Source organism: Pogoniulus pusillus, chromosome 18, assembly GCF_015220805.1.
Source record: "Pogoniulus pusillus isolate bPogPus1 chromosome 18, bPogPus1.pri, whole genome shotgun sequence".
Lineage (NCBI taxonomy): Eukaryota > Metazoa > Chordata > Aves > Piciformes > Lybiidae > Pogoniulus > Pogoniulus pusillus.
The window spans coordinates 14,414,054-14,440,069 of record NC_087281.1 but is presented as its reverse complement, the minus strand read 5'-3'; the positions used below and the strand labels follow the sequence as shown (position 1 = coordinate 14,440,069).

The 26,016-nt window shown below is 47.2% G+C and overlaps 1 protein-coding gene and 1 long non-coding RNA gene across 4 annotated transcripts in view; both read left to right on the top strand.

The window, feature by feature from the left end:
• CAPN9 (calpain 9) overlaps positions 1–17,391 on the top strand; it is a 38,201-nt gene extending 20,810 nt beyond the window's left edge. The window contains exons 17-22 of one of the 2 annotated variants that reach the window (XM_064158211.1): positions 990–1,054; positions 3,700–3,768; positions 6,675–6,753; positions 7,519–7,635; positions 8,745–8,803; positions 17,323–17,391. In XM_064158211.1, the coding sequence (XP_064014281.1) occupies positions 990–1,054; positions 3,700–3,768; positions 6,675–6,753; positions 7,519–7,635; positions 8,745–8,803; positions 17,323–17,379 (446 nt within the window). In that variant the 3' untranslated portion in view covers positions 17,380–17,391. Of the gene's footprint in view, positions 1–989; positions 1,055–3,699; positions 3,769–6,674; positions 6,754–7,518; positions 7,636–8,744; positions 8,804–9,589; positions 9,924–17,322 lie in introns of those variants that run through there. The other variant, XM_064158212.1, reaches the window with a different exon arrangement.
• A 3,048-nt stretch (positions 17,392–20,439) lies between these two features.
• The window catches only part of LOC135183467 (uncharacterized), a 14,613-nt gene continuing 9,036 nt past the window's right edge, over positions 20,440–26,016 (top strand). For both annotated transcript variants that reach the window (XR_010305574.1, XR_010305573.1), the window contains exon 1: positions 20,440–20,529. This is a non-coding gene — a long non-coding RNA (uncharacterized LOC135183467). The remainder of the gene's footprint in view (positions 20,530–26,016) is intronic.

Below are 26,016 nucleotides of genomic sequence, written 5' to 3'. Positions count from 1 at the left end.
GTATTCCAGCCAGCTGGGGCAGAAACAGAAACCATCTGATTCATGATCCAACAACAAGCTTGCCCTGCCTCCAGCATGATCCATGTCAGCTCAGTAAGGCCATCTCTCCAATGCACTGCTGCTCTGCTGGGGAGAGACAAGCACTAGGCTTGAACTTGTAAGACGTGGATGTAGCTCATGACCCTGCTACAGACCCTTTATGCAATGGGGAGCTTATTACTCTGGATCTCATCTCATGATCTATGAATTGTCTTCAGTGTTGGCGTAGGGAGAAGAGGTGCCATGGGCTGGCACAGGTGCTGGGACAGGGACATGGGCTGGTGGGGGATGGAGAGGTCATGGTCTGGTGGATACAGGGAGATAATGGACTAGTGGGGATGGAGAGAACATCTGTGGACCAGATGTGGACTTCTGGAGCTGGCAGGAACATTGTTTATGGCAGCAGAGTCAGGACATGGATTTAAAGGGGCTGAGGTCATTGGGTGGTGAGGATGGAACATGCACTTGTGGGGCTTGCACAGACATGGGATGGACAGGATATGGACTTGAGGGTCTGGGGAGCAGGAGGGGCATGGACTGCTGGGGATGGAAAGGGTGTGAAGCTACAGGACCAGGCTGTAGGACTGGATGAGACATGGATTTGTGGGGCTGTCAGGAATGGATCTATAGGGCTGGGGGGGACATTGGCTGTTGGGAATCAACCAGACATGGACTTATGGGACTGGCATCGAAATGGTCTGTGGCAGGATGGACAAGAGGTGGACTTGCTGATCTTGGAGGTCTTTTCCAACCTTAATGATTCTATGATACTTCCATCTGAACTGTGACTTCTCTATAACGAGGGCTATCTTCATCTTCCAGTGCACAGCTTCTCCTACAATGGGGACTACAGACCATCTATCTCTGCTTATGAAATCCTATTTACTACTTTCAGCTTCTAAAATGCAGATTTACTCAAAGACTTCTTTCCCAACATTGTTCTTTTTCAGCAAAGCACATCAAATTCAAGAACTTAAGTCTCATCTCATGCCGAAATATAATTTCTCTTATGGATGTATCCTTTTGAATAAGTGCTTGTGAGGCTAAATCAATACTGAATATAATCACCCACAGCATATTATGTCAATGTGGATGTGGCAGTGCCATGGCAGAACACTACCAAAAGAAAAAAAACAGTAATTGTGTGACAGTTGTATCCTGAATTTTATTTTAGAAGATTTGTGTTAGGGGCTTCGTAGAATCACAGAATCAACCATGTTGGAAGAGACCTCCAAGATCATCCAGTCCAACCTAGCACCCAGCCATAGACAATCAACTAGACCATGGCACTAAGTGCCTCAGCCAGGCTTTTCTTCAACACCTCCAGGCACGGCAACTCCACCACCTCCCTGGGCAGCCCATTCCAATGCCAGTCACTTCCTCTGGCAACAACTTCCTCCTAACATCCAGCCTATACTTTCCCTGGCCCAACTTGAGACTGTGTCCCCTTTTTCTGTTGCTGGTGGCCTGGCAGAAGAGACCAACCCCCACCTGGCTACAGCCTCCCTTCATGTAGTCATAGGCAGTAATGAGGTCATCCCTGAGCCTCCTCTTCTCCAGGCTAAACAACCCCAGCTCCCTCAGACTCAGCCTTCAAGACAGACCATTTTCTGATGCAGATTTAGTGGCAGCTGCTCTAAAGTTCAGCACTTTTAAATCTCAAATTACTTCTGGATAGAACAATGCATTTTTCGAGCCACAGTTTTAGTTGAAAAAGACTTAGAAGCGATAAGCCAAGAAAAGTTTATTGTCTGAAGAATTAAATTCACCAGACAGAGTTGTGCATGCAAGTTATGGGTTAGAAATGAAGGATGGTTAGAGTGGTGAAAATTACCAATATCAAAGCTTTGGGGTTTTTGACAACTAGACTAAACTGGAAAATCTGGTCTTTCAGCTAGGACCTGGAGCTCCAGGAAGCAGACATGTGGGCGTGAGTTGTCTGCCCAGATTTAGGCATTTGTAGTGTAGGTGTCTACATCTAAACTAGCTTTCCAGACTTCCTTTGTAGATAGTGAGAAGGATGGTGTAATTATGCTTGTTCTGGATGCACCTGTGAGGGATGCTAGATGGCTCCTCAGCTATTAGGTGAGATTTATCACAGCTGTGCTACTTTCCCACCAGACTTCTCCTTTGCAATGCTCTGAGTTTGCTTTAGCATGACTTCTCAGGTAAAGCTGTTTTTTGCAGTACACTTTCCTGACAGACAAATTTTGTTACAAGTATGACAAAACAGACATAGTCCTAATAGGGAGAGCACCTAACGTTTGGTATGTCTTGTTTGTTCAGCTGAGAAATTCTTATCTTTTGCTTATGCTGATCCAGCACATGACAGAGGTAACATCCTCTCAAGCTTTTGTAACAGAAAACCTGGCTACAACTACCTGAAGGGACATTGTAGGCAGGTGGGGGGCGGCCTCTTCTCCCAGGCAAGCAGCAACAGAATAAGGGGACACAGTCTCAAGTTGTGCCAGAAGAGGTCTAGGCTGGATGTTAGGAGGAAGTTTTTGACCGAGAGAGTGATTGGCATTGGAATGGGCTGCCCAGGGAGGTGGTGGAGTTGCCATCCCTGGAGGTGTTCAAGAAGAGACTGGCTGAGGCACTTACTGCCATGGTCTAGTTGATTAGATAGGTCTGGGTGCTAGGTTGGACTGGATGATCTTGGAGGTCTCTTCCAATCTGGTTGATCCTATGATTCTATGTCCATAATGTAACAATTCAGCGCAGATTAGTCACTGTGTATATGCAATGAGAAATGGAGCCCTAAACTTCCTCCCTTAAAACCCAAACTTCAACATTTGCATCTCATCCTTACATGGCATTGGAAGAGAGCCAGGGCATGCACTCGACCCAGGAGCATGGCAACAATCCTAGGTTTACTATTTAGGATATAATTGAATAGTTTCCATGATGTGCAATGCTTCTAAGCAAACCTCTGCTTAGTTCTAAACAAATGGGGAAACAACTCTTCCTCTGCTCTGGAAGCACAAGGAATGCAGAACAATCATCCCACTCTGGACATGGTATTTGGAGCACAATGGAAGAGCAAAATGACATAAATGTAAACCAAACTCAGTGCTGGCAGAGCTCCTTCTGTGTCATACACCACCAAATTTCCTGCCCTACAGTCTCCACACAGTGGCACAGAGGAGGGAAGATTTTTAATTCATAGAAGCCCAAGGAGAATTGTCAGGTTGGAAAAGACCTTAAGAACATAGAATCCAACCATAACCTAATATCTTCCTGTAAACAGCTGTTAGACCACGTGTCTAGGCACCTCATCCAACTGTCTTCTAAATACCTCCAGGGATGATGACTCCACCACTTCCCTGGGCAGCCCATTCCAATGGCAAATCACTCTCTCTGGGAATAATTCATACTCCATTTACATTTAAAACTGTTCTTGCCTTAAAACAGCTTGTCTTTTTTTTCCTCCTGTGGAGCCTGCATCGCTCAGCTGTGGTTTTATGCCACACAAGGTTCCCCAAGTACCACAGTCACATCCATGGTTATAACTGCTGGAGATGCAGCTCCTGAGAAATCCCAATATTCAATTCAGTGGCACCACAGGATTTCCAGACAACTTAACATTTTCTGATGGTAAATACAAACTGAATTGGGACCATCATGTAGCAAATAATTTTCCTTAATTCAGATTACCAGATCAGTGGCAATGGGAAACTGGAGTTTCTTGAATTCAAAGTTTTCTGGGAAAAACTGAAGAAATGGATAGTAAGTGACATTATTCACTGTATTCCTTTCTCCACTTCATTAGCTAGTTCCTGCATAGTTTGTTGTGTACTCAGAGACAAAAATGGGGACAAGAGTGTTTATAAGCCACAAAATTTAATGCAAAATTTAAACTATAGGGGTTTGTTTTGGATAGTCGAAGGCATTCTTAGCTTTCCATGATGCTAAACCATAATTGTTTTCTGGAAATAACAGAGATTTTTGTAAGAAAGTCAACTATGTTTGGATAAAGATTGCAATGGGTACTAATAAGTAAGCCTTAAGTAAACTTAGGGAGTTTCCATTCCTGTTGTACAGAACAAGGTGATGATTTATGACTAGTAGGAAACAGTCTTCTATTAAGTCGCTGCATTTCCATTATTGATCTCTCTGGAGTCATAGAATAATAGAATCAACGAGGTTGGAAGAGACCTCCAAGATTACCCAGTCCAACCTGTCACCCAGCTCTGTCCAATCAACTAGACCATGGCACTAAGTGCCTCAGCCAGGCTTTGCTTGAACATCTCCAAGGACAGTGACCCACCTCCCTGGGCAGCCCATTGCAATGCCAATCACTCTCTCTGCCAACAACTTCCTCCTAACATCCAGCCTAGACCTCTCCCACCACAACTTGAGTCAACTGTACCAAAGTCTGGGAAAGTGCTGGTTCTAATTTTAAACACATTTCTCTGTCACTCTATATGGCAGTAAGAATGAGCAAGGCTGCAGAATCAGGCCACAGGCTGAATATTCACATAAAGGCATCATAATTGTTTCCTCGTGGTCATTAATAGCTTTTTGTGAATTCATACTTCACACAAGCATCCAAAATATGCTGTTCTCTGCTTCTTGTCTAGTCTTTTTCTGGGTACTGATGCTAGATCTCTTTTAACAAAGGCTGCATTACACTTTAAGAAGGGTGCTTGAGAAATTCCTATATCTTGTAGCAAGATTGTACATCTATTTGGTGGAAAATTTTAAGCTGAACATAACATAGCTCTAAACATGTCCCAAGCAAGAATCATGTTTGTCATCTCACTAAGAGGATGGAATTTAACTCCACCTTAATCATTATTTAATATTTAAACCAATATTTAAACTGTTTTAATATTTAAACCAGATGTCTTGTCTGTATCATGAACATGATGTAGAGAAAACTAATAATCGGTTATTAATTATTACTATTAATTTCTCTATGGAAATTAATTTTTTATTATTAATATTCAAATATCCAGAAAATTCCCTGAGTTTCTTTGGATTTTCAGTCGACAGGAAGCAATTGCACAGAATTAAACTGTTTAAACAATCAGAACTTCGAAAACAGTAACATGAGAACAGGAGGTGGTGGAGTCGTCGTCCCTGGGGCAGTTCAAGGCAAGGTTGGATGTGGCACTTGGTGCCATGGTCTAGCCTTGGGCACTGTGGTAAGGGGTTGGACTTGATGATCTGTGAAGTCTCTTCCAACCTTGGTGATACTGTGATACTGTGAAAAATCTGTGCCTATGGAGTCTTAGCATTCACTCCAGCACACACTCATGACTCTTTGGTCCCTGAGTAAGTCTCCTGTATGAAAGATGCTTTCACACTCGTGATGATCTCGGGGTAAAATACAAATATTTCAGGCAGAGGAGGAAGGAGATGCTGCTAAGCCACTGGTGTGAGCTGCATCCAGGTGGCCACCTGTTAACGAGCCGCAAAGGAGGAGAGACAGGACGGCTCCCTGCAGACACAGGCTGGATGTAGACAGGCAGGGTGTAGAAAAGGCTGGTGCAGAAAGGCACGGTATCTAAAACATCTCCCTTTATATACTTGATTTTGAAATCCAACTGGCCAACAGGCACTGGCACCATTGTTCTGGCCAGTGAATGCAAAGCTTCCTGCCTGCTTTGACCATGCAGGCATGGTGAGGGTAGCACAAGACACCTGACACGAGGTGCTAAGCCCTCTAGCCCTCAAGGCTTTGCTGGGGCCAGACCCTTACTGTTTGCTCATCTACTCGCTGCCGGACGCCAGCGCGACAGGAGAAGGAGAGCCAGGATTAAACCTGCCGGGCAGGATGTATGCCCTACCGGTACAAGTGGCTCTTTAGAGGTTTTATACCTAAAAGCAAATGAGTAAGTAACAATCTTAACTTTATATTAAACGATTAGTCTCTGGTGTTCAGGATTACAGAGGAAAACATAAAGAGAGGTTAAGAGAATGCATCAGTTAAGAGTTCAAAGACAGCCTGGAGAAGAGGAGGCTCAGAGGTGACCTCATTGCTGTCTACAACTGCCTGAAGGGAGGCTGTAGCCAGGTGGGGATTGGTCTCTGCTGCCAGGCAACCAGCAACAGAACAAGGGGACACAGTCTCAAGTTGTGCCAGAGGAGGTCTAGGCTGGATGTTGTTAGGAAGTTGTTGGCAGAGAGAGTGATTGGCATTGGAATGGGCTGCCCAGGGAGGTGGTGGAGTCACCATCCCTGGAGGTGTTGAAGAAAAGCCTGGCTGAGGCACTTAGTGCCATGGTCTAGTTGACTGTCTAGGGCTGGGTGCTAGGCTGGACTGGGTAATCTTGGAGGTCTCTTCCAACCTGGTTGATTCTATGATTCTATGAAGAAAAACGTGTCCTTACATATAATCACTTAAAAAAAAAGATTTTTTTTATGAAGGGCAACTCATTATTTTTGATTGCTTGGGTTTGGCAGTACTTGTTTAAGTGTCACAGCACCCTATTCATATGAAAAAGAAAGTTTAGATCCAGATTGCCTCCTCAGTTACAAAATCAGGCCAGGTCTAGAACAAAAGTCTTGTCAGCTTTCTTAAATACTATGCTACACAGTCAGGGATAAATACCTTGCTTTTTTATTCCATATCTGTGCTCCAGTTCATATGCAAATACTGAACTTTTTATCTGCTCCTTTCATAACAGAATATCTTTCTTCAGTTTGACTTTGACAAATCTGGCTCCATGTCCTCCTATGAGCTTCGCAGTGCTCTTAAAGCTGCAGGTAAGACAAGCATTGCATTTTATCTGGGAAATCTGTTAGACAGATGACTGTGGGCAAAGAGGGCTGCAGGCCAGTGGTCACTGAAGAGAGAGGAGGTCTAAATCCCAGAGAGGAGCTGAGGTGGATATTGAGTAGACTGATTTTTGCCCCAGGTACCCAACACCGCATGTTCCAGTATCTCAACATCTCTCTTGAATTGAGGAGCCCAGAACTGGACACAGCACTCAAGGTGTGGCCTGACCAGTGCTGAGTACAGGGGCAGAATAACCTCCCTTGTCCTGCTGGCCACACTGTTCCTGATCCAGGCCAGGATGCCATTGGCTTTCCTGGCCACCTGGGCACACTGCTGGCTCATCTTCACCTACTCTCTACCAGTACCCAAAGTCCCTTTCTGCCTGGCTGCTCTCCAGCCTCTCTGTCCCCAGCCTGCAGCACTGCTTGGGGTTGTTGTGGCTGAAGTGTAGAACCCTGCACTTGGCCTTGTTAAATCTCATCCCATCAGCCTCTGCTCAAATCATTTTTATTAAAGCATCTAGTTTAGCAGAAATCCCTCCAAATTTCAAGGAGACAGAGAGGTCCCTCACACATCAAAATGTCTTGTTCAGAGTTTGTTAGTCATTGTGAGATTATGGAACTTTGATTTGTTTCTAGATGGAGGCATGCCACAGGTTTAACTGGTTTGTGGATTAGTTAGTAAAGGTCTGTATGCTCTCCCCTGGCCTGCAAGGTTGCTCACTATTGCTTTGCACACATGTCTTTGAAAAGGATACCAACTCAACAATTACCTGTTGCAACTGATTGTCCTCCGATACTCTGATGAGCAGTTCCAGATTGGATTTGATGATTTTCTGAACTGCTTAATCCGCTTAGAGAATGCAAGTCGTGAGTATCTCCTTCCTCTGGAATTTCTTCCTCTTGAAAAAAGATAATCTTCTGCCTGCAGCTGTCATTGATCATGTTGCACAACATCTGAGATCAAATGTGTAGATAGCTAACAGAATGGAGCTGTGTGTAGCATTTGTGTGTAGGGTGCCTCTTCTCCTGGAAAGTGAGAAACGTTCTGCTGCTAAGGAAGGTTTATCCACGTGAACAGAGACTGCTTCATAAACTTTGCTGCACTGTAAAAGACATGAAGAATGTTTGCAAAGTCCATGTTAGAGCTTTTCTTTAACTTGGCATTGCAGAAGTTCAAGATATGAGTATTGCTTATGCCTCGTGAAAACTGGCACACATTTGGGCAGGTATCTCCTGTATCTTCTGCTGAACTTGTCCACCTTGGGCTGAAGATATGGTTCCCTGTACATCAGGGCACACTTTATTTGTGTTCAGGGTCAGTCATGGTCCAGAGCAGGAGTAGCAGAGATAGAACAGCTGCATCAATGCCAGAGTGATCATTAGTGTGGCTCCAAATTCAAATCAAACACAGTTCTGTGAGGAGCAAAATAACTTTCTTGACTGATTTTCTTTTGGTTGGTAGGTTTAGTTTTGGGGGGGTATTGGCTTTGTTTTCTTCTTTACTTTCTGGTTTGATCTGTGGCAATAGAAATATTGAACTACTGAGAGTGTAAAGTTAAATAAGATGCATCAAGAAATGCAAAATGGTTGACTTCATTCATAGAATCAACCAGGTTGTAAGAGTCCCCCAAGATCATCCAGTCCAACCTATCCACCAGCCCTATCCAGTCATCTAGATCATGGCACTAAGTGCCTCATCCAGTCTTCTCTTGAGCACCTCCAAATCAAATTGTTTAGAACATCCAGGACATGCCCCTCTAGTCAAGTCCTGAAGCTTTAAGACAGGAGGATATTTTCTCTTTCAAAGGCTTTGTTTTGTCAGAGCAGCTACCACCAACAAGTAATCCTAAGCAAGCTGCCTCTGTGCCAGACTTCCCTCTCCTTGTCATGACCACTCATCATTGTGGGATGGGGAGCTCATGTATGAATATGAATGAGATGTATTTATAGAACTGGTGTCCTGTTTTTCATTTCAGGAGTGTTCCAAGCACTGAGTGTGAAAAACAATGAGTTCATTAACCTGAATATAGGAGAGGTATGAGCTTCATAAACACTGAGACATTGATGGGGCTTCTCTAGAGCTTTGTCTTCTTGTAAGAACTGATGTATTTCTGCATGACACTTCATATGATACCTCTGTCTATGAGACTGCAACAGGCATCTGCCATAGGTTTCAGTAGGGCTGGGATTTTACAGCACATGGGCTGATTACGTCTCCTTTGTGCTATTTCTTTCCTTCCTCACCCTGTAGCACATAGCTTCCCAACCCCCTTTCTTCCTTGGGTGCCAGTTCTCAATAGGAGAAAGGGGAAGCAGCAGATGGGGACAGGAGGGGTCTTTTACTCTCTCTGAGTCCCCTAGGAGTTCAGATCAGCCTCTACTGTTCATGTCCACCATCTGCTTCTCACACTGCTCAGCACAGGCATCGTTTGCTTGTGCTCTCTTTGTTTCCCTTTTGCATATATGAGCTGTCTCTCATTTTACACCAACCCAAAGCTTCTTGGGGCAAGGCAGAATGAATTCCCTGGCATGAAAGCAGTGGGAGCCCATGTGGACTGCTGGGATGCAAACAAAATCACTGTCGTTATCGGCATCTAGTGCTTGCAGAGCTCTGTCTCCTTCCCCCCAAACACAGAACTAAATGGTGTCTGAGATCTCTCCTTAGTGACAGCCTAGTAAACACAGATCATCTTCCCTGTGTGGGATCAGTTCAGAGCAAGGCACTTCTTTTGAACCTCTCTCTTTCATTTGGGGAAAGTGAGGAGGAGAGAGATGGGCTTGAACTAATTTATTTTAAAATTGATCTTTCTTCCAATATTAGTTTATCAACCTGGCAATGAACATTTGAAGAAGCCTGACTTGGATGCTGTGAATTTCTTGTGGCATCGTTGCTGAGACTTCTGTTCCCAACGGCTGGGGTCCTCTTCTCACGTGAACTGTGTATGCTGCCCACTCTTTCTGGTCCCCAGCCCCATTGATGGGTTCAAAGGCCAGACCATATTTCAGTTTTAATTTTGGTAAAGTTTTATATTGGATTTGCTGCTCTGAGAGGCATCTGGATGAAGCACACACACCTCTCAAGCAGGCTGAAACTGATGTCCCTGAGCAACCACAGGCTTTTATCAGATAGGATTGTATTTAGTTTCAGTACAACATAGACTACACTTAATAAAAGTCTGTATTGTTGCTTCACTACTGATTGCTGTCAGGTGCTCTGAAAATAGGAAGCTGTTAAAACTTTGCTCAGTTTGGAACTTATTTCCTGGCATGATGTGTGGCAGCATAACAAGTGCCCTGTTGCAGCTACACGAACTGCTGTCTGGTGGATTGTGAACAAAGGAAGACTACAGAATGTACAGACGGAAGTTCACCCTTGAGTAGTTATTTCCACTCAGGAAGGTCCAGGCTTCCTTAGAAAGATGTTTAAGCTAAGGTGGTGCATTAATCACAGATTTAATTGATGGGAAAATCATGGAATCATAGAATCAACCAGCTTGAAAGAGACCTCCAAGATCATCCAGTCCAACCTAGCACCCAGCCCTAGCCAGTCAACTAGACCATGGCACTAAGTGCCTCAGCCAGGCTTTGCTTAAACACCACCAGGCATGGCAACTCCACCACCTCCCTGGGCAGCCCATTCCAATGCCAATCACTCTCTCTGCCAACAACTTCATCCTAACATCCAGCCTATACTTTCCCCAGCACAACTTGAGATTGTGTCCCCTTGTTCTGTTGCTGGTTGCCTGGGAGAAGAGGCCACCCCCCACCTGGCTACAACCTCCCTTCAGGTAGTTGTAGACAGCAATGAGGTCAGCCCTGAGCCTCCTCTTCTCCAGGCTGCACACCCCCAGCTTCCTCAGCCTCTCCTCATAGGTTTGTGTTCCAGGCCCCTCACCAGCTTTGTCACCCTTCTCTGGACACGTTCCAGTATCTCAACATCTCTCTTGAATTGAGGGGCCCAGACTCATCATGTCTAACCTTCCCTTAATCTTTCCTCTGCTACCAGCAAAGCTCCTTTGCGACTTGCTTTGCTCTGTGGAAGCAGAATGACAGAGTCTCTGCAGAGTTGCACACAGCTTGCCTTTATCTTCAGGGACACTCATGTCCCCTGGGACACTGGGCTCTTGTGCGGGGCCATTTCACTCCAGGCTGTTTGAGATTGCGTCCCACATCAACCATGCTCCAGAAGAGCAAATGTAATCACTTTAGATGATTTAAATGTACTCATAGTGGGGCCCTGATCTCTGCAGCTATTGCTGTTTCATGTCTCTGACTCACATTGTGATACTCATGATTCAAGTAGCCAGTGCTGACTTGAAAAATAGCAGTAATAGCAGCCAGGGACTTAGCAGGTCTTCATAGGATTTGTTTCCATGATTATTTTCATAACTTATGTCTATCTTATAATGAATCAGCTGTCTAGATTTGTTTTCTAAAACTTTTCTTGCAGTGAAACAGATGGCCCCTGAATAGCCTTACATTCCCTCCTGTTCAGGATCACTGACACAGCCAGTTTTGGTGGGCTTTGGGTGGTTTTGGTTGATTGGTTTTGCCTGGTTGCTTGCTTTCTTTTGTTTTCTCTAGCTTTAGACCTAGAGAGCAATTCAGGAAGTGTGATGGTCTGAGTGTCACCCATCCCCCCACACTTAAGAAAATCACCCAGGTTAGACTCAGCAGCTGGAAATTAAAGAATAAAGCTTTATATTTACTGCTTAGCACAATATACAAGCAGGTATTTACAATATATACAGCTATAGACTGACATAGACAAGTTCCTTTCTGCCTGGCTGCTCTCCAGCCACTCTGTCCCCAACCTGTAGTGATGCTTGGGGTTGCTGTAGCCAAAGTGCAGAACCCTGCACTTGGCCTTGTTCAATCTCATCCCATTGGCCTCTGCCCACCCATCCAGCCTGTCAAGGTTCCTCTGCAGGGCTCTCCTACCCTCTAACAGATAAACATCTGCTCCTAGCTTGGTGTCATCTGCAAACTTAACTGATGCTGGACTCAATCCCCTTGTCCAGAGAGATTTTGAGGTACTGGAACATGTCCAGAGAAGGGTGACAAAGCTGGTGAGAGGCCTAGAACACAGCCCTGTGAGGAGAGGCTGAGGGAGCTGGAATTGTTTAGCCTGGAGAAGAGGATGCTCAGGGGTGACCTGAAGGGAGGCTGTAGCCAAGTGTGGGGTGGTCTCTTCTGCCAGGTAAGCAGCAACAGAACAAGGGGACACAGTCTCAAGTTGTGCCAAGGGAGGTCTAGGCTGGATGTTAGGAGGAAGTTCTTGACAGAAAGTGATTGGCATTGGAATGGGCTGCCCAGGGAGGTGGTGGAGTCACCATCTCTGGAGGTGTTCAAGAAAAGCCTGGATGAGGCACCTAGTGCCATGGTCTAGTTGATTGGCTATGGCTGGGTGCTAGGTTGGACTGGATGATCTTGGAGTCTCTTCCAACCTGGTTGATTCTATGATTCTATGATCATATGGCATGGGATACCCCTTTGGCCAGTTTGGGTCAGCTAGCTTGGCTGTGTCCCCTCCCAGGATCTTTTAATATATGGGTTTGTGGTGACATATGATCTCTCTTGCACCTCAGTTTCACAACATGGACATCTGAAAGAACAGATCTTGCTCCTCTGAGTAGAGATATTCTTGATCTCTGCTCTCTGGACCTTGCCAGTGGTTCACCCCAGTTATAACAGCTGTGGTTTCTTCCAGTCACAGAAATTAAATATTTGTGAATAGATACTGAGTTATCTAAATAACTTTAATTCCAACTGCATCATCCCTCTGCTTTCCCCCCTCCGCCCCCGCCTCTTCCCTGAACTATGTGAGTCCTTGTGCTTTTTGACTTGTGGCAGTGTATGCTTTGGAAGCACTTCAGAGCGCTGGGGGCAGTATGCAGTGTTCCCAGTGAGGCTGGAACTTCAGCCTTGTTTGATTAATTACAAACACGTGCTGATTGAGGTAAACACACAAGCTGTCAGCAGTCACCAACAGCCATTTTTTTGCACATCAGCCACTTCTAAGGGCAAGTGTGTTATAAACTGGTCTCCTAAAAACTCTAATTCATTTTCATCTCTTGCCCTTTGCAAGGCCCTTCAAGGGAAGTCAGCTCCACTGAGCAGGGTACAGCCTCTGGGGTAGCCTGGATACCTCTTTGAGTTTTATATGCAGAGGCAGAGGAATGAAACAGGGCAAAGACAGCAGCAGTTGCTGCTCACATGCCTGTTCTTCTTCTGGCCCAAAGAATATAAAGTCATAACTCTTGATTGTCATTTTTTAACTCTGGTTCTATTTAAAACACCACGAGCCAAAGATGGTGTAGTCAACCCCAACTCCCTAAATGCAGTAAAGAATAGTGAGTATTGTCATTTTCAACTACATTTTTGGCCCTTCACAAGAATACTCCTAGCATACTTTATTCCCTGGTCTTTCAGAGACAAAAAAATGTTTATCCACTCTCCAAGGAGGTGTTGGTACCATGATCTAGAGCATTGTGCTTTGTAGAATCATAGAATCGACCAGGTTGGAAGAGACCTCCAAGATCATCCAGTCCAGCCTAGCACCCAGCCCTGTCCAGTCAACTAGACCATGGCACTAAGTGCCTCAGACAGGCTTTGCTTGAACATCCCCAGGGACAGCAACTCCACCACCTCCCTGGGCAGCCCATTCCAATGCCAATCACTCTCTCTGACAACAACTTCCTCCTAACATCCAGCCTAGAACTCCCCTGGCACAACTTGAGACTGTGTCCCCTTGTTCTGTTGCTGGTTGCCTGGCAGAAGAGACCAACCCCCACCTGGCTACAGCCTCCCTTCAGGGAGTTGTAGACAGCAATGAGGTCAGCCCTGAGCCTCCTCTTCTCCAGGCTGCACACCCCCAGCTCCCTCAGCCTCTCCTCACAGGGCTGTGCTCCAGGCCCCTCACCAGCTTTGTCGCCCTCCTGTGGACACATTCCAGTATTGCAACATCTCTCTTGAATTGAGGAGCTCAAAACTGGACACAGGACTCAAGGTGTGGCCTGAGCAGTGCTGAGTACAGGGGCAAAATAACCTCCCTTTCTTTCTGCCCCTGGGGTGCCACCTGCTCTGCAGGCTGTGGCTGGGGGGGGAGCTGCAAGTATGCCTTGCCTGAAGGGCAGCATTTGCGGGCGTGAAGACCAAACTCCCTCACACCTTTGGGACAGCCCACTACATGAGTGCTACATGGCCACCTCACCTGGCAGACATCTCCCCCGGGGTCACAGCCCAGTCCTTGCCCTGACCTGGTAAGGAAGGCACTGGCAGCATTTTGTGACAATTTTATCCGGTTGCTTGGTAGCTGGGTCCCAGGGACACAAATACAGTGAAAACAAACTGCCCCGGGGGAAAACGTCTTTGCTGCTCTGAGAAGGCACTGCCTGCTTCAGACCAGTGTCCTCCTCTCCCCTCCTTGCTCAGACACACAGAGTTTTGTGGAGTGGTGCTGGTGTCTGATCCAGGACCCGAGTGAGGAGGATCGCATGTGCAAGACTTTGGGAAGAGGCCAGGGTCCAAGCTGCACTGCCTTCCCTGCTCAAGGGGGTGGCAGCCCACATCTGCCTGCAGAAGGCCGATAGCTCAAACCTGTCTCTTCCAACCCCCATAGCTGCATCTGTATCTCTGCATGACTTCATTAAGCACTGCTGGGGCAAAGCTGTGTTCAAGTCTCCAATCTGAAACTCAGGGCAGACACTGCTGGGATGTAATTTCTGCTGCTCTGCACAGTTCAGTGTTCTATGGCAGAGTTCTCCCTCTCTGACCAGCAGGACAAGCAAATCATACTTCTAAGTAATGACATACTCCCTCCACCATCCTTGACCTCTCAAAGGACTACTTTGTTTCAGTGGAAAGCAGAGCAGCTCCAGCACAGGGGACTGAGCCACACTATATTGTCTCATATCCCAGTGAATAGGCAGAAAGAGACGACCTAGGATCAAAACCCTCCAGCAGTTCAGATAATATTCACCTTTCTCAAGTCCTCTCAGCTTTTCTGCTTCAGTTTTCTGCCCAGAAACCTTCCAGCATCTAGGACTTAACCTGTGGAGCCTTTAGAATGATACACCAATTCCATGCAGTGTGCAAGAGTGGGATGTGCCATGCCACAGCAGGGCATTTTAGGACACAATACTGTGCAGCAAAATCATTTGTTGTACAAGAGGGAACAACAGAAGTCTTCAGCTCCATTGCACTACAACCCCCTTGGCCATCCAACAGTAGGCTGCCAGGAGAGGCATCTCATCATCTGCTTCAGCTTGAAAAGAGATCATCTGGTGCCACAGAGAACGGATTTATCATGACCAATCCCGTTCATTTCCTAGAGGACACGCCAAGTGACTGAAATAGAAATGGGGTCAGCAATTAATAAGGTAGCTCTCAGTCACTGTCACCATATGTTCTTATGTTGATGGCTGGTTTATATATTTACCTGATAAATAGATTACTGAAAGTTTTAGCAGGATACAGGTCAAGGAGAGTGGAGACAAAATTCAAGGGGCTGCTGTACAGAAGCTGCGATCCTCACAGACTTCTTCTCCAGTGTGGAAGCATGCATAAATATTTCCCCCATTTCACAAAGAGTTTGCTCATGTTACTGAAGAAAGGGAGTTGAATGAGTTTGCAGTCAGCTGCAGCCTCAGCTCAGCTTTCTGCCCCAGGCTCAGCTGAGTTTCTGCCTCACAAGGTCATATATGCTATATTTTCTTGAACTGGGGTAAACAAATATTCGAGCACAAGAAACAGAGTGAGAAGTGTCTTTATGAGAATGCCACAACGACAGTGAGGCAAGCTGGAGCCACGAGCTCTGGGACATCTTTAGTACTGGCAACTTAAGAGCTGTTTCAGTTTCTGATCTTTATAATAAGTCCAGCTTTCTCTGCAGCTCGTGGGTAGTACCTCTCCAACAGAACCCACAGTGGTCTTTTAGAGAGATGTTATTCCTTCTTGAGGCAGGAAATGTCAAGCTTGTCGAAGCCAGCAAGAGCTGCAGTAGAAAAATGTTGATTGGAAACAGGTGTGTGGCTGGCTGGCCAGCTGAAAAAGAGTGACAGTGCAGTTTGCATAACCACAGGGAAAAGGGGAATGAACACTGGATTGGCTGTGACACGGTAAGCCTGCAAGGAGGCAGGAGTGATGGCTCCTTCAGCAGCTCACACTGCAGGCTGCAAACATTTCTTTGCAAGTGTGGCTTAACTGGGTGGCAGTCCAGAGTTTCTAGGGAGAAAATGTGCTGCTCCCTTTTGCCAGCAGGATGGAAGTGTTCAAATCACAACAGTTGTGATGGCCACGGATTTAAAACCCAGGAACCAGAAGTGAAGTCTCCACCCCGAAGGATTTGAGGAGAGGAGAGTTGTTTGTCAGGAGTCCTGGTTAGGCCACACCTTGAGTACTGTGTTCAGTTCTGGGCCCCCCAGTTTAGGAGGGACATTGAAATGCTTGAGCGTGTCCAGAGAAGGGCGATGAGGCTGGTGAGAGGCCTTGAGCACAGCCCTATGAGGAGAGGCTGAGGGAGCTGGGATTGGTTAGCCTGGAGAAGAGGAGGCTCAGGGGTGACCTTATTGCTGTCTACAACTGCCTGAGGGGTGGTTGTGGCCAGGAGGAGGTTGCTCTCTTCTCTCAGGTGGCCAGCATCAGAACGAGAGGACACAGCCTCAGGCTGTGCCAGGGGAGATTTAGGCTGGAGGTGAGGAGAAAGTTCTTCACTGAGAGAGTCATTGGACACTGGAATGGGCTGCCCGGGGAGGTGGTGGAGTCGCCGTCCCTGGAGCTGTTCAAGGCAGGATTGGACGTGGCACTTGGTGCCATGGTCTGGCCTTGAGCTCTGTGGTAAAGGGTTGGACTTGATGATCTGTGAGGTCTCTTCCAACCCTGATAATACTGTGACACTGTGATACTGTGACTAACAACGGATGGGGCAAGGTCCTCTGGGAAGAGAGGACCATCTGTGTGCAGTTTCTGGGGATGTGATACTTCACCAGTTTAGTCTATAAAGACCTCCAGTAACAAACCATTTAAGCTGATTAGTCACACACCTGTGGATAGTATGGGAAAGAAACTTTCCCAGTTGTTGTCTTGGAGGCAGGGAATTAACGTGGCCAAGTCAGGGTGCAAAACCACAGCCAACCACCAGCCTGATTCCAGCGTGGGCTTCCCCACGGGTCAGCCCACATGCAGAAAATCACCTTTTGCTGTTCCTCCTTCGAGCCCACAGGGCAGGGTGGGGGAAAGCAGTTTTTTGTGCCTTCTTCTCCCATTCAAACCTGCAGAGGGGGAGGAAGAAGAAAGGAATTTGGGGTACCCCAGGACAGTTGTGTATAAAAGTTTGTACCCAAGCTGGCCTTATACTCTTCCAGGTGTAACCTGGAGGGCAGCTGTGTCCCCTTGTTCTGTTGGTGGTTGCCTTCATACCAAAGACGCTGTCCAAGCTCAGCCGCTTGGTTTGCCTCTGGATGGGAGCCAGTCTTCGAACTACCGATTAAGTGGCTGGGCCAAGCAGGCAACAGTGAATGCAGAACTCTCCAAAACATGCCTTTTTTTTCCCAGTCAGTCCCTTTGCTGAGTTGGTTGGTGAAGCCTCCACAATGCTGTTGGTCTTCTTGAAACAAGGAACCAGCTGTTCCTGGTATCCACCATACATCTGACAGATGATCTGCACCCTGAAGGTATTTGCTGCTTATTTCCATACTACTTACTTTCATCCTGCATATACATTGCAGATGTAGATTTGTTCTCACTCAGATTTGCATTAAGTAGCAAACCAGAAATATTCCAAGCATTTTTGCCTCTTCCTGTTGTCTCTCTTAACTTCCAGTCTCTGCAAACCTCAGATACCCTGGGTAACTGTACACTGAAGCCAGACACCTTCAGCTTCAGTTAAAATGATGTTTCAAAATCAGAGCTCAGCCTTTCCCATCGAAAGGCAGCTTTAGGCCAAGCTGCATCAATTTAAATGATTTATCAAGGTATGATGCAAATGTAGAGAGCTTTCAGTGCTCCTGAGGCTAAAATTAGACATCAGCTACGTTTGGCACTGACAGTGCACAATGGTATCTATCTCTACTCTGATCCAGTTGGCCCCTGCCAGCTGTTGTAACAGAACGATGTGCTCAGCAGAGGTGTAACTCCAGGAGTCTGGCACTGGCTCCCTGACCCTAAGGGATCTGCTCTGCAGATCACCTGGAAAGCTGTGAAACTGGCTTTCTGTGGGACATCATCAGAGGAGAGATCTTGTGTCATCTTCAGGCATAAGACACAATATTTAGCTGTGTTTACAAAACAAGCACAAAGAAATAGATCCATTCAGAGAGATGTTGAGATACTGGAACGTGTCCAGAGAAAGGCAAGAAAGCTGCTGAGAAGCCTGGAACACAAACCCTGTGAGGTTGTGGGGTTTGTGGGGTTGTTTAGCCTGGAGAAGAGGAGGCTCAGGGGTGACCTCACTGCTGTCTGCAACTACCTGAAGGGAGGCTGTAGCCAGGTGGGGGTTGGTCTCTTCTGCCAGGCAAGCAGCAACAGAACAAGGGGACACAGTCTCAAGTTGTACCAGGGGAGGTCTAGGCTGGATGTTAGGAGGAAGCTGTTGGCAGAGAGAGTGATTGGCACTGGAATGGGCTGCCCAGGGAGGTGGTGGAGTCGCTGTCCCTGGGGGTGTTCAAGCAAAGCCTGGCTGAGGCATTTAGTGCCATGGTCTATTTGACTAGATAGAGCTGGGTGCTAGGTTGGCCTGGATGATCTTGGAGGTTTTTTCCAACCTGGTTGATTCTATGATTCTATGAGTAGGAAGTGGATCTAAAAGGGGCTTCAAGGCTGGTCCCTGGTGTGTGCTGTGACAGGCACTTCAGAGGTGCTGCCTCACTTTTTGCAGATGGTCAGCAGAGGCACAGGTGAAATGCCAGATCTGTCCTCCCTTGGAGGCACAATAAGCCCCAGTTTTCTAAATGCAGGATCCAGCAGCTGCCTGCAGAGAGGCTCCTTGTTACTGCCCTTGCTGAAAGCTGGGGAGTTCTTCCCCAGAAAAGGGTCACCAGGCATGCAGAGCCAGGATGAGTCCTGTTCCACTTTGGTCCTGATCCCACTACATATATGCCCTGAAAGACTCACGAGGTATTGAGAGCTCCTTTTTGGGTGTGTTTGGCAACTGAGAAGGCCTTTTCTGTTCATGGGTGTGTTTTGAATACATGTCTTTCTACACACTGCACTGAGAACGACTTGCTCCATCAAACACTTGATTTTATTGCATAGCAGTGAGTGCCACCTCTGCAGGACACCTCCATTTGGGAAATGATTTTGCACTGCTGATGACAAACTGGCCATCCATGATTGTGTACTGTGGGGAGCATCCCTGTGCCAGCCCCAGCAGGAAGCTTATTAAAGCGTGGGGACATTAACTCCACTTTTGACCCTGCCATCATGCAGCATCCACAATGTCACCATCTCAAATGACTTGAAAAGGTTTACTTCTTGCACTTCCCACCGTGAGTTTGCTTCCAAGTGTCTTCATCTGATGCTTTTTTCGGGAAGTTAAGATGAGGCTTTGAGTTGTGTGCCAGTGCTCAGCCTCAGGTGGGTGTTAGCACTTGATACTGGGATCAGAGCCTCCTGCCTTCACTGGAAGTCTCAGAACAGAGGTTTTGATGTACTTTCCATTATCAAGAGAACATCTGAAGGATTTCAGTACAGAAAAGCTCTTTGAAATAACTTCAGTGCTGGAACAAAATGGTGTCCTGTAATAACAAAATTTGCAAGTTCATTCATTAGGGTACAGCCCTGTCAACTGAGAAGGAGTCATCCTCTTTGGCTCTTCACAGCAAGTGGACTGGGAGTAATTTGGGAAGGGAGGCACTGCTCTCTCTAGTCTCACTGAGGCCGAGATGGGCCATGAGAAGCATGAGCACACAGTCTTTAGCACAGTTACTACAAGCCACTTTTGCCATAAGGTCATTTTCTATTTCTATTTTCATTTTCTACTTCTAAAAATGCCCAAGCACTGGCTCCTATGGTCTTTATCTAGCTGAGCCTCAAAGCACGACAACAAAAGTCAACATTTCTGTCCTTAGGCTCCTATGTGCTGTACACACACGTGACCAGCATCCCTGCAGGACAACCTGTAAGGGCATCTTGAAGTCAAGCAAGTGATCTGAGGTCACATTAATTCTGCATGCAAAGACTTGAGCAGAAGTACCCCACAGCAATGCTGTGATCAGCAGCTTGGCTGTCAGCAGCTCCTACCCCAGGTCTCCCCTTCAACGCTGGAGGAGGACCTTCAGGTTGAAAGACCAGCTCTGCTGCCAGAAGGGACAGCAAAGAGATCTGATCTGGAAACAGTGTGACAGATGGAGCTGGCCTCAACCCACTAAGGCTTGCTGAAAGAGGAAACCCTGGGAATTGAGTCCAGCGTCACTAAGTTTGCAGGTGACACCAAGCTAGGAGCAGGTGTTGATCTGTTAGAGGATAGGAGAGCCCTGCAGAGGGACCTTGTGTAGAGGCTTAACACTCCTTAGTGAAATGGTCCTGAACCTGATTCCAGGTGGTCTTGACCCCTCCCCAGGGGTGGGTCTGAACACCACTAGGTGATTCATGGTTAGCCCACTCCCTCTTACTGTGTAAAGACCTATAAAAGCAGGGGGACCTCCTACTCTCATTCTCTGCCTTCCCTGCTTGCATCACCATTTCTGTCTCCTGCTGCTTGTTGTTTCACCACGTGGCCATCATCACCATGAGGCGGACAAAACCCATTGCCATCAGAGTCTGGTTGTATACTTACATATTTTATATCTAGTTTTCTCTTCTCTACACCTTTGTAACTTCCCTCCCTCATATACCTTTTATTTATTGTTAAACTCCTCTTCTTTTAACTTCCAAATCACAGTGAGATTCTTTACTTAGGTCTGTGTAACTTTCCTCTCTCTCCATCTAGTCCCTTTTCATTTGGGAGGGAAGAGGGAAGGGCATCCTATAAATTGTTATTGGTTCTATCAACTATATTTGAGTTTCTGGGGATTTAAATTAGAACCAAGACACCTTGACAGGCTGGATGGGTGGGCAGAGGCCTCTCTTGGCCACCTGGGCACACTGCTGGCTCATCTTCAGCTACTATCTACCAGGACCCCCAGATCCCTCTCTGCCTGGCTGCTCTCCAGCCACTCTGTCCCCAGCCTGTAGTGATGCTTGGGGTTGTTGTGGCCAAAGTGCAGAACCCTGCACTTGGCCTTGTTCAATCTCATCCCATTGGCCTCTGCCCACCCATCCAGCCTGGCAAGGTCCCTCTGCAGGGCTCTCCTACCCTCCAACAGCTCCACAGCTGCTCCTAGCTTGGTGTTATCTGCAAACTTACTGATGCTGGACTCAATCCCCTGGTCCAGACCATTGATAAAGATATTGAACATCCAGAGTCTCCCTGTGATGGACAGAGCAAGGAGACTGCTTTTGAAACCCTGAGTGCAACGCATCCTACAAAAACATTTTTTTTTTAATTGGAAGTTTAATGTTTTCTTCCCTAAATAATTCTACTGCCAGGCTAAAATCAGTGTCTAAAATTAGCTTCCTTGAATAAAGGCATTTTTGTCATAGTTGGTACATTCCTATCCATACACTGAAAGTCAGCTGTTTGGGCTGGGTCATGGAGGCCACTCTGTTTGTAGCTACACTGATCTGGCATTGTTAGTTCTAAAATTAATAGCTTATCTGTCTGCATCCCATGCTCATATTTTCCATGCTTAAGAGAGTGCCAGAGGAAGCATTATGAAGGCTCCATAATTAAAAGCAGAAGTGCCTCCCAGTGAACTTGACAGTAAATGCTACTGGCACGCCTTGCAAAAGCAGAGCCCGGGGGGACTCGCCGCAAATGAAGTAGGAAGGACTCAGAGCTCTTGGCTGTGTGGATTTTAACTGAATCTGTGCAGTCAAGAGCAGTCAGGATTAGGAACTTTTTTGGGTCATTTGTAACGTGCCATGAGGCTGTGGTCACTGTCTGCTGGGTAAAACCTGTGAGGCTGGGTTCGGAAGCCACTCCTGATGCTGTTGTTCGTCATGGTGTAACTTTCCTTACCATGTCTGTGTTGTAGCCCAACACTTGAGGAGCAGTGAGTTGACAACTTAGATAACCAGAGGGTCTACCCCCCTTCTAGGCTGAAAACTGTGTACTCAGCTGGGTCTCTGCAGTGTTTACACAGCAATGCAGGCAGCACGGGGAATAAACAGGAGGAGCTAGAAATCCATGTGTGGTGCCGGGGCTGTGACCCGGTGGCAGTTACAGAGCCATGGAGGGACAGCTCTCGTGGCTGGAATGTGGTCCTGGATGGCTGTGTCCTTTGTAGGAAAGACAGGTCAGCAAGGCCAGGTGGTGCAGTTGCTCTGTCTGTGAGGGAGCAACCAGAATGTCTTGAGTTCTGCTCAGCGGCAGATGAGGGGCAAGTCCAGAGCTTGTGGGGGCGAACTAAGGGACAGGCTGGCACCAGTGATACAGCTGTGGGTGTCTATTAGAGGCCACCTCATCAGGAAGCTGATGAGGCCTTCTACAGGCAGCTAACAGCAGCCTCCCAACCACAGGCCCTGGTTCTCATGGGGGATGTTGACTATCCAGATATTTGCTGAAAGGACTACTCAGCCAGACACAGTCCAGGAGGTTCCTCCAGTGCATCAGTGATAACTCCTTGAAGCAAATGGTGGAGGAGACAGCTAGGAGGGGAGCACTGCTGGATCTTATCCTCACCAACAAGGAGGATGTGGCTGAAGCAGTGAAGGCTGAGGGCAGCCTTGGCTCTAGCAATCACGAGGTGCTGGAGTTCAAGCTTTGGTGAGCTTGGTGTGCTCCTGTTATGTTACAGATGAAATCTCAGTGACTAGGAGCTTCTTGGGGGCTGACCCAGATTTCCACACAGTCAGTTGAGTTGATGCCACAATTACTAGGCTGACCAAAAGCTTGGCTCAGGGCTGGTGGTAAAGGTATGGTGCAACTTAACAAAAAGTTGGGCACTCAGAATGGCTTGATCTGGGATTTCCAGTCCCTTCCTCAACTGCCTGGGACTTACCCTCACCTTCTTCAACTCCTTTAAGTTGTTTCTGGAGGAAATACAGCCAAGGTCTGCATGAAATTTAATATGCCAGGTATGTCTCAGTGAAAGCAAGTCCCTGACACCAGCTGTATTATTAAAATGCCTTGCAAATGTGCATCTTGCAAGGATGGCAATGCAAGACTTCAGTGACAGCAAGGCCATTCTCTGGGTGAGATGAGGGCCAGAAAGGGCAAAACAGAGAACAAGCAATAGTAAGCAGTACTCCTGTGTTGGCAGGGCAGTGGGCCAAGAAACTCTCATCTTACTGGTACTTTTACTGTGACTTTGGCCAGACTTAGCTTCAGGAGCCAGCTCAGTGTCTCAGACTGCGGGTCATGGGATCTGCTGAAGGGCTTAAAGGCAGTGGTGCGGTGCTGGGCAGCAACTACCAGCAGCCCAAGTGCCTCCAGCAGCCACTGATGGCTGCCTGCACTGCTGCCAGTCTGGTGAGTGCTCTTAGGTACCTTCAATCACCTCCAGGATGGAGAAGTGAAAAACAAGCTGCAATTACTGGCCACAAGCAGATGCAGTATTCTGGAACTCAGTTGCAAACAGAGGTGGAAGCCAAAGAGTTTAAATCAAAGCACAGGCCAGAGTAAGGCTTCTTAAACATAAGCTTATAGGTACACACCAGAAGTTTCCTTCTTGGCAGAAGTAAGCTCTGAAAAATGTGGCAAGGAGAGCAGGATGTTCAGTCAACTCTTTAATAACAAACAGCTGTAATACAGCCTGGGCTTCATACAAGTAAAATAAATTTCACCACCAAGCTAAGTGGAGCCAATGCCTCAGCTCATGCAGCTGGGAAATGTCAGCATGGAGAGGACCCATGCAGAGAATTTTCTCCTTCCATTTGAACTTTGTTCCCTCTTCTGCCTCATTTCTTTCCCCTGTCTGTACTGCGATGCTGTGTGCCACTGCATCTCTTTGGAGCAGCTGGCATTTTGCAGCAACAAAAAAAACCTCTTTGTCAAACACCTAGCCACAAGCAGGACATTTTCAAAGGCTGCCTTCACTCTGGGTATTTGGCTTCAGAGCACAACCCTGGGAGACAACTGAACTTCAGGGTCACAAGAACACTCAGAATCATAGAATCAACCAGCTTGAAAGAGACCTCCAAGATCATCCAGTCCAACCTAGCACCCAGCCCTGTCCAGTCAAATAGACCATGGCACTAAGTGCCTCAGCCAGGCTTTTCTTGAACACCTTCAGGCACAGTGACTCCACCACCTCCCTGGGCAGCCCATTCCAATGCCAATCACTCTCTCTGCCAGCAACTTCCTCCTAACATCCAGCCTGGACCTCCCCCAGCACAACTTGAGATTGTGTCCCCTTGTTCTGTTGCTGCTTGCCTGGCAGAAGAGGCCAACCCCCAGCTGGCTACAGCCTCCCTTCAGGTAGTTGTAGCCAGCAATGAGGTCAGCCCTGAGCCTCCTCTTCTGCAGGCTGCACACCCCCAGCTCCCTCAGCCTCTCCTCACAGTGCTGTGTTCCAGGCCTCTCAGCAGCTTCGTTGCCCTTCTCTGGACATGTTCCAGTATCTCAACATCTCTCTTGAATTGAGGAGCCCAGAACTGGACACAGGACTCAAGGTGTGGCCTGAGCAGTGCTGAGTACAGAACAAGAATAACCTCCCTTGTCCTACTGGCCACACTGTTCCTGATGCAGGCCAGGATGCCATTGGCTCTCTTGGCCACCTGGGCACACTGCTGCCTCATGTTCAGCTACTCTCTACCAGTACCCCCAGATCCCTCTCTGCCTGGCTGCTCTCCAGCCACTCTGTCCCCAGCCTGTAGTGATGCTTGGGGTTGTTGTAGCCAAAGTGTAGAACCCTGCACTTGGCCTTGTTCAATCTAATCCCATTGGTCTCTGCCCACCCATCCAGCCTGTCAAGGTCCCTCTGCAGGGCTCTCCTACCCTCTAACAGATCCACACCTACTCCTAGCTTGGTGTCATCTGCAAACTTACTGATGCTGGACTCAATCTCCTGGTCCAGATCATGAATAAAGATATTGAACAGGACTGGACCACTTTTGGTAAGGAGAGAAGCAAAGGCTGAGGTCAAACTCTTGTATAAACCCCTGGTTGGTTATGGAAACCACTGAACCATCAAAAAACCACAGAAGAATCTTTACCTCTCTCACTCTTCTTAAAAAAAAGATATTCTGCCATTAATTTTGGAGATCAGCATTGAAGGAAAGCTGCAGTGAGCTATTTTTGGAGCAGCTACGTGTTTTCTAACTTTTTGGGCATCCTGATCTGCCAAGGGCACTTGGCCCTGTATCTTGGTGCTGTGTGAAGGCCAAGATTCAGAGCCATTAGGCAGCAGATCAGATAAATGCTATGATTTAGAGGTTACCAACTGGAATCTTTTGCCTGAGGAGATATTCAGAGTAAAATTCAGGGTGGTGCTTACACAAAAATGATCTCTAAATGTAACTTGTTGAGGTGAAAGTGAGTAGACTTGGCTGGCAGACCTCAGCCAAGACTGGCTCAGGTGTAAGAGGCAGTTGTGCTCCCCAGCAGTTGTCCTGAGAGAAGGTACCTTTACTGCACTGGACACATGGAATTGTCCTGGTAAGAAAATCAGGCTGCTGGGGAACAGCAGGGCAAGCTGTGGTCTGTCCCTTGGCAACTTCACTTTCAACAGCTGGGAGAACAGGAAGGCAAAATGCTCCTGGGAAGAGGATCTACAGTACAGAGGGTCTGTTGCAAGAAGGACAAGCTAATTGTGATAGTTCCTTCTTTGCTCCATTAGAATGGAATACACTTGATCTTAGGTAAGGGTGACAAAGCTGGTGAGGGGCCTGGAACACAGCCCTGTGAGGAGAGGCTGAGGGAGCTGGGGGTGTGCAGCCTGCAGAAGAGGAGGCTCAGGGCTGACCTCATTGCTGGCTACAACTACCTGAAGGGAGGCTGTAGCCAGGTGGGGGGTGGCCTCTTCTGCCAGGCAACCAGCAACAGAACAAGGGGACACAGTCTGAAGCTGTGCCAGGAGAGGCATAGGCTGGATGTTAGGAGGAAGTTGTTGGCAGAGAGAGTGATTGGCATTGGAATGGGCTGCCCAGGGAGGTGGTGGAGTCACTGTGCCTGAAGGTGTTCAAGAAAAGCCTGGCTGAGGCACTTAGTGCCATGGTCTAGTTGACTGGACAGGGCTGGGTGCTAGGTTGGACTGGATGATCTTGGAG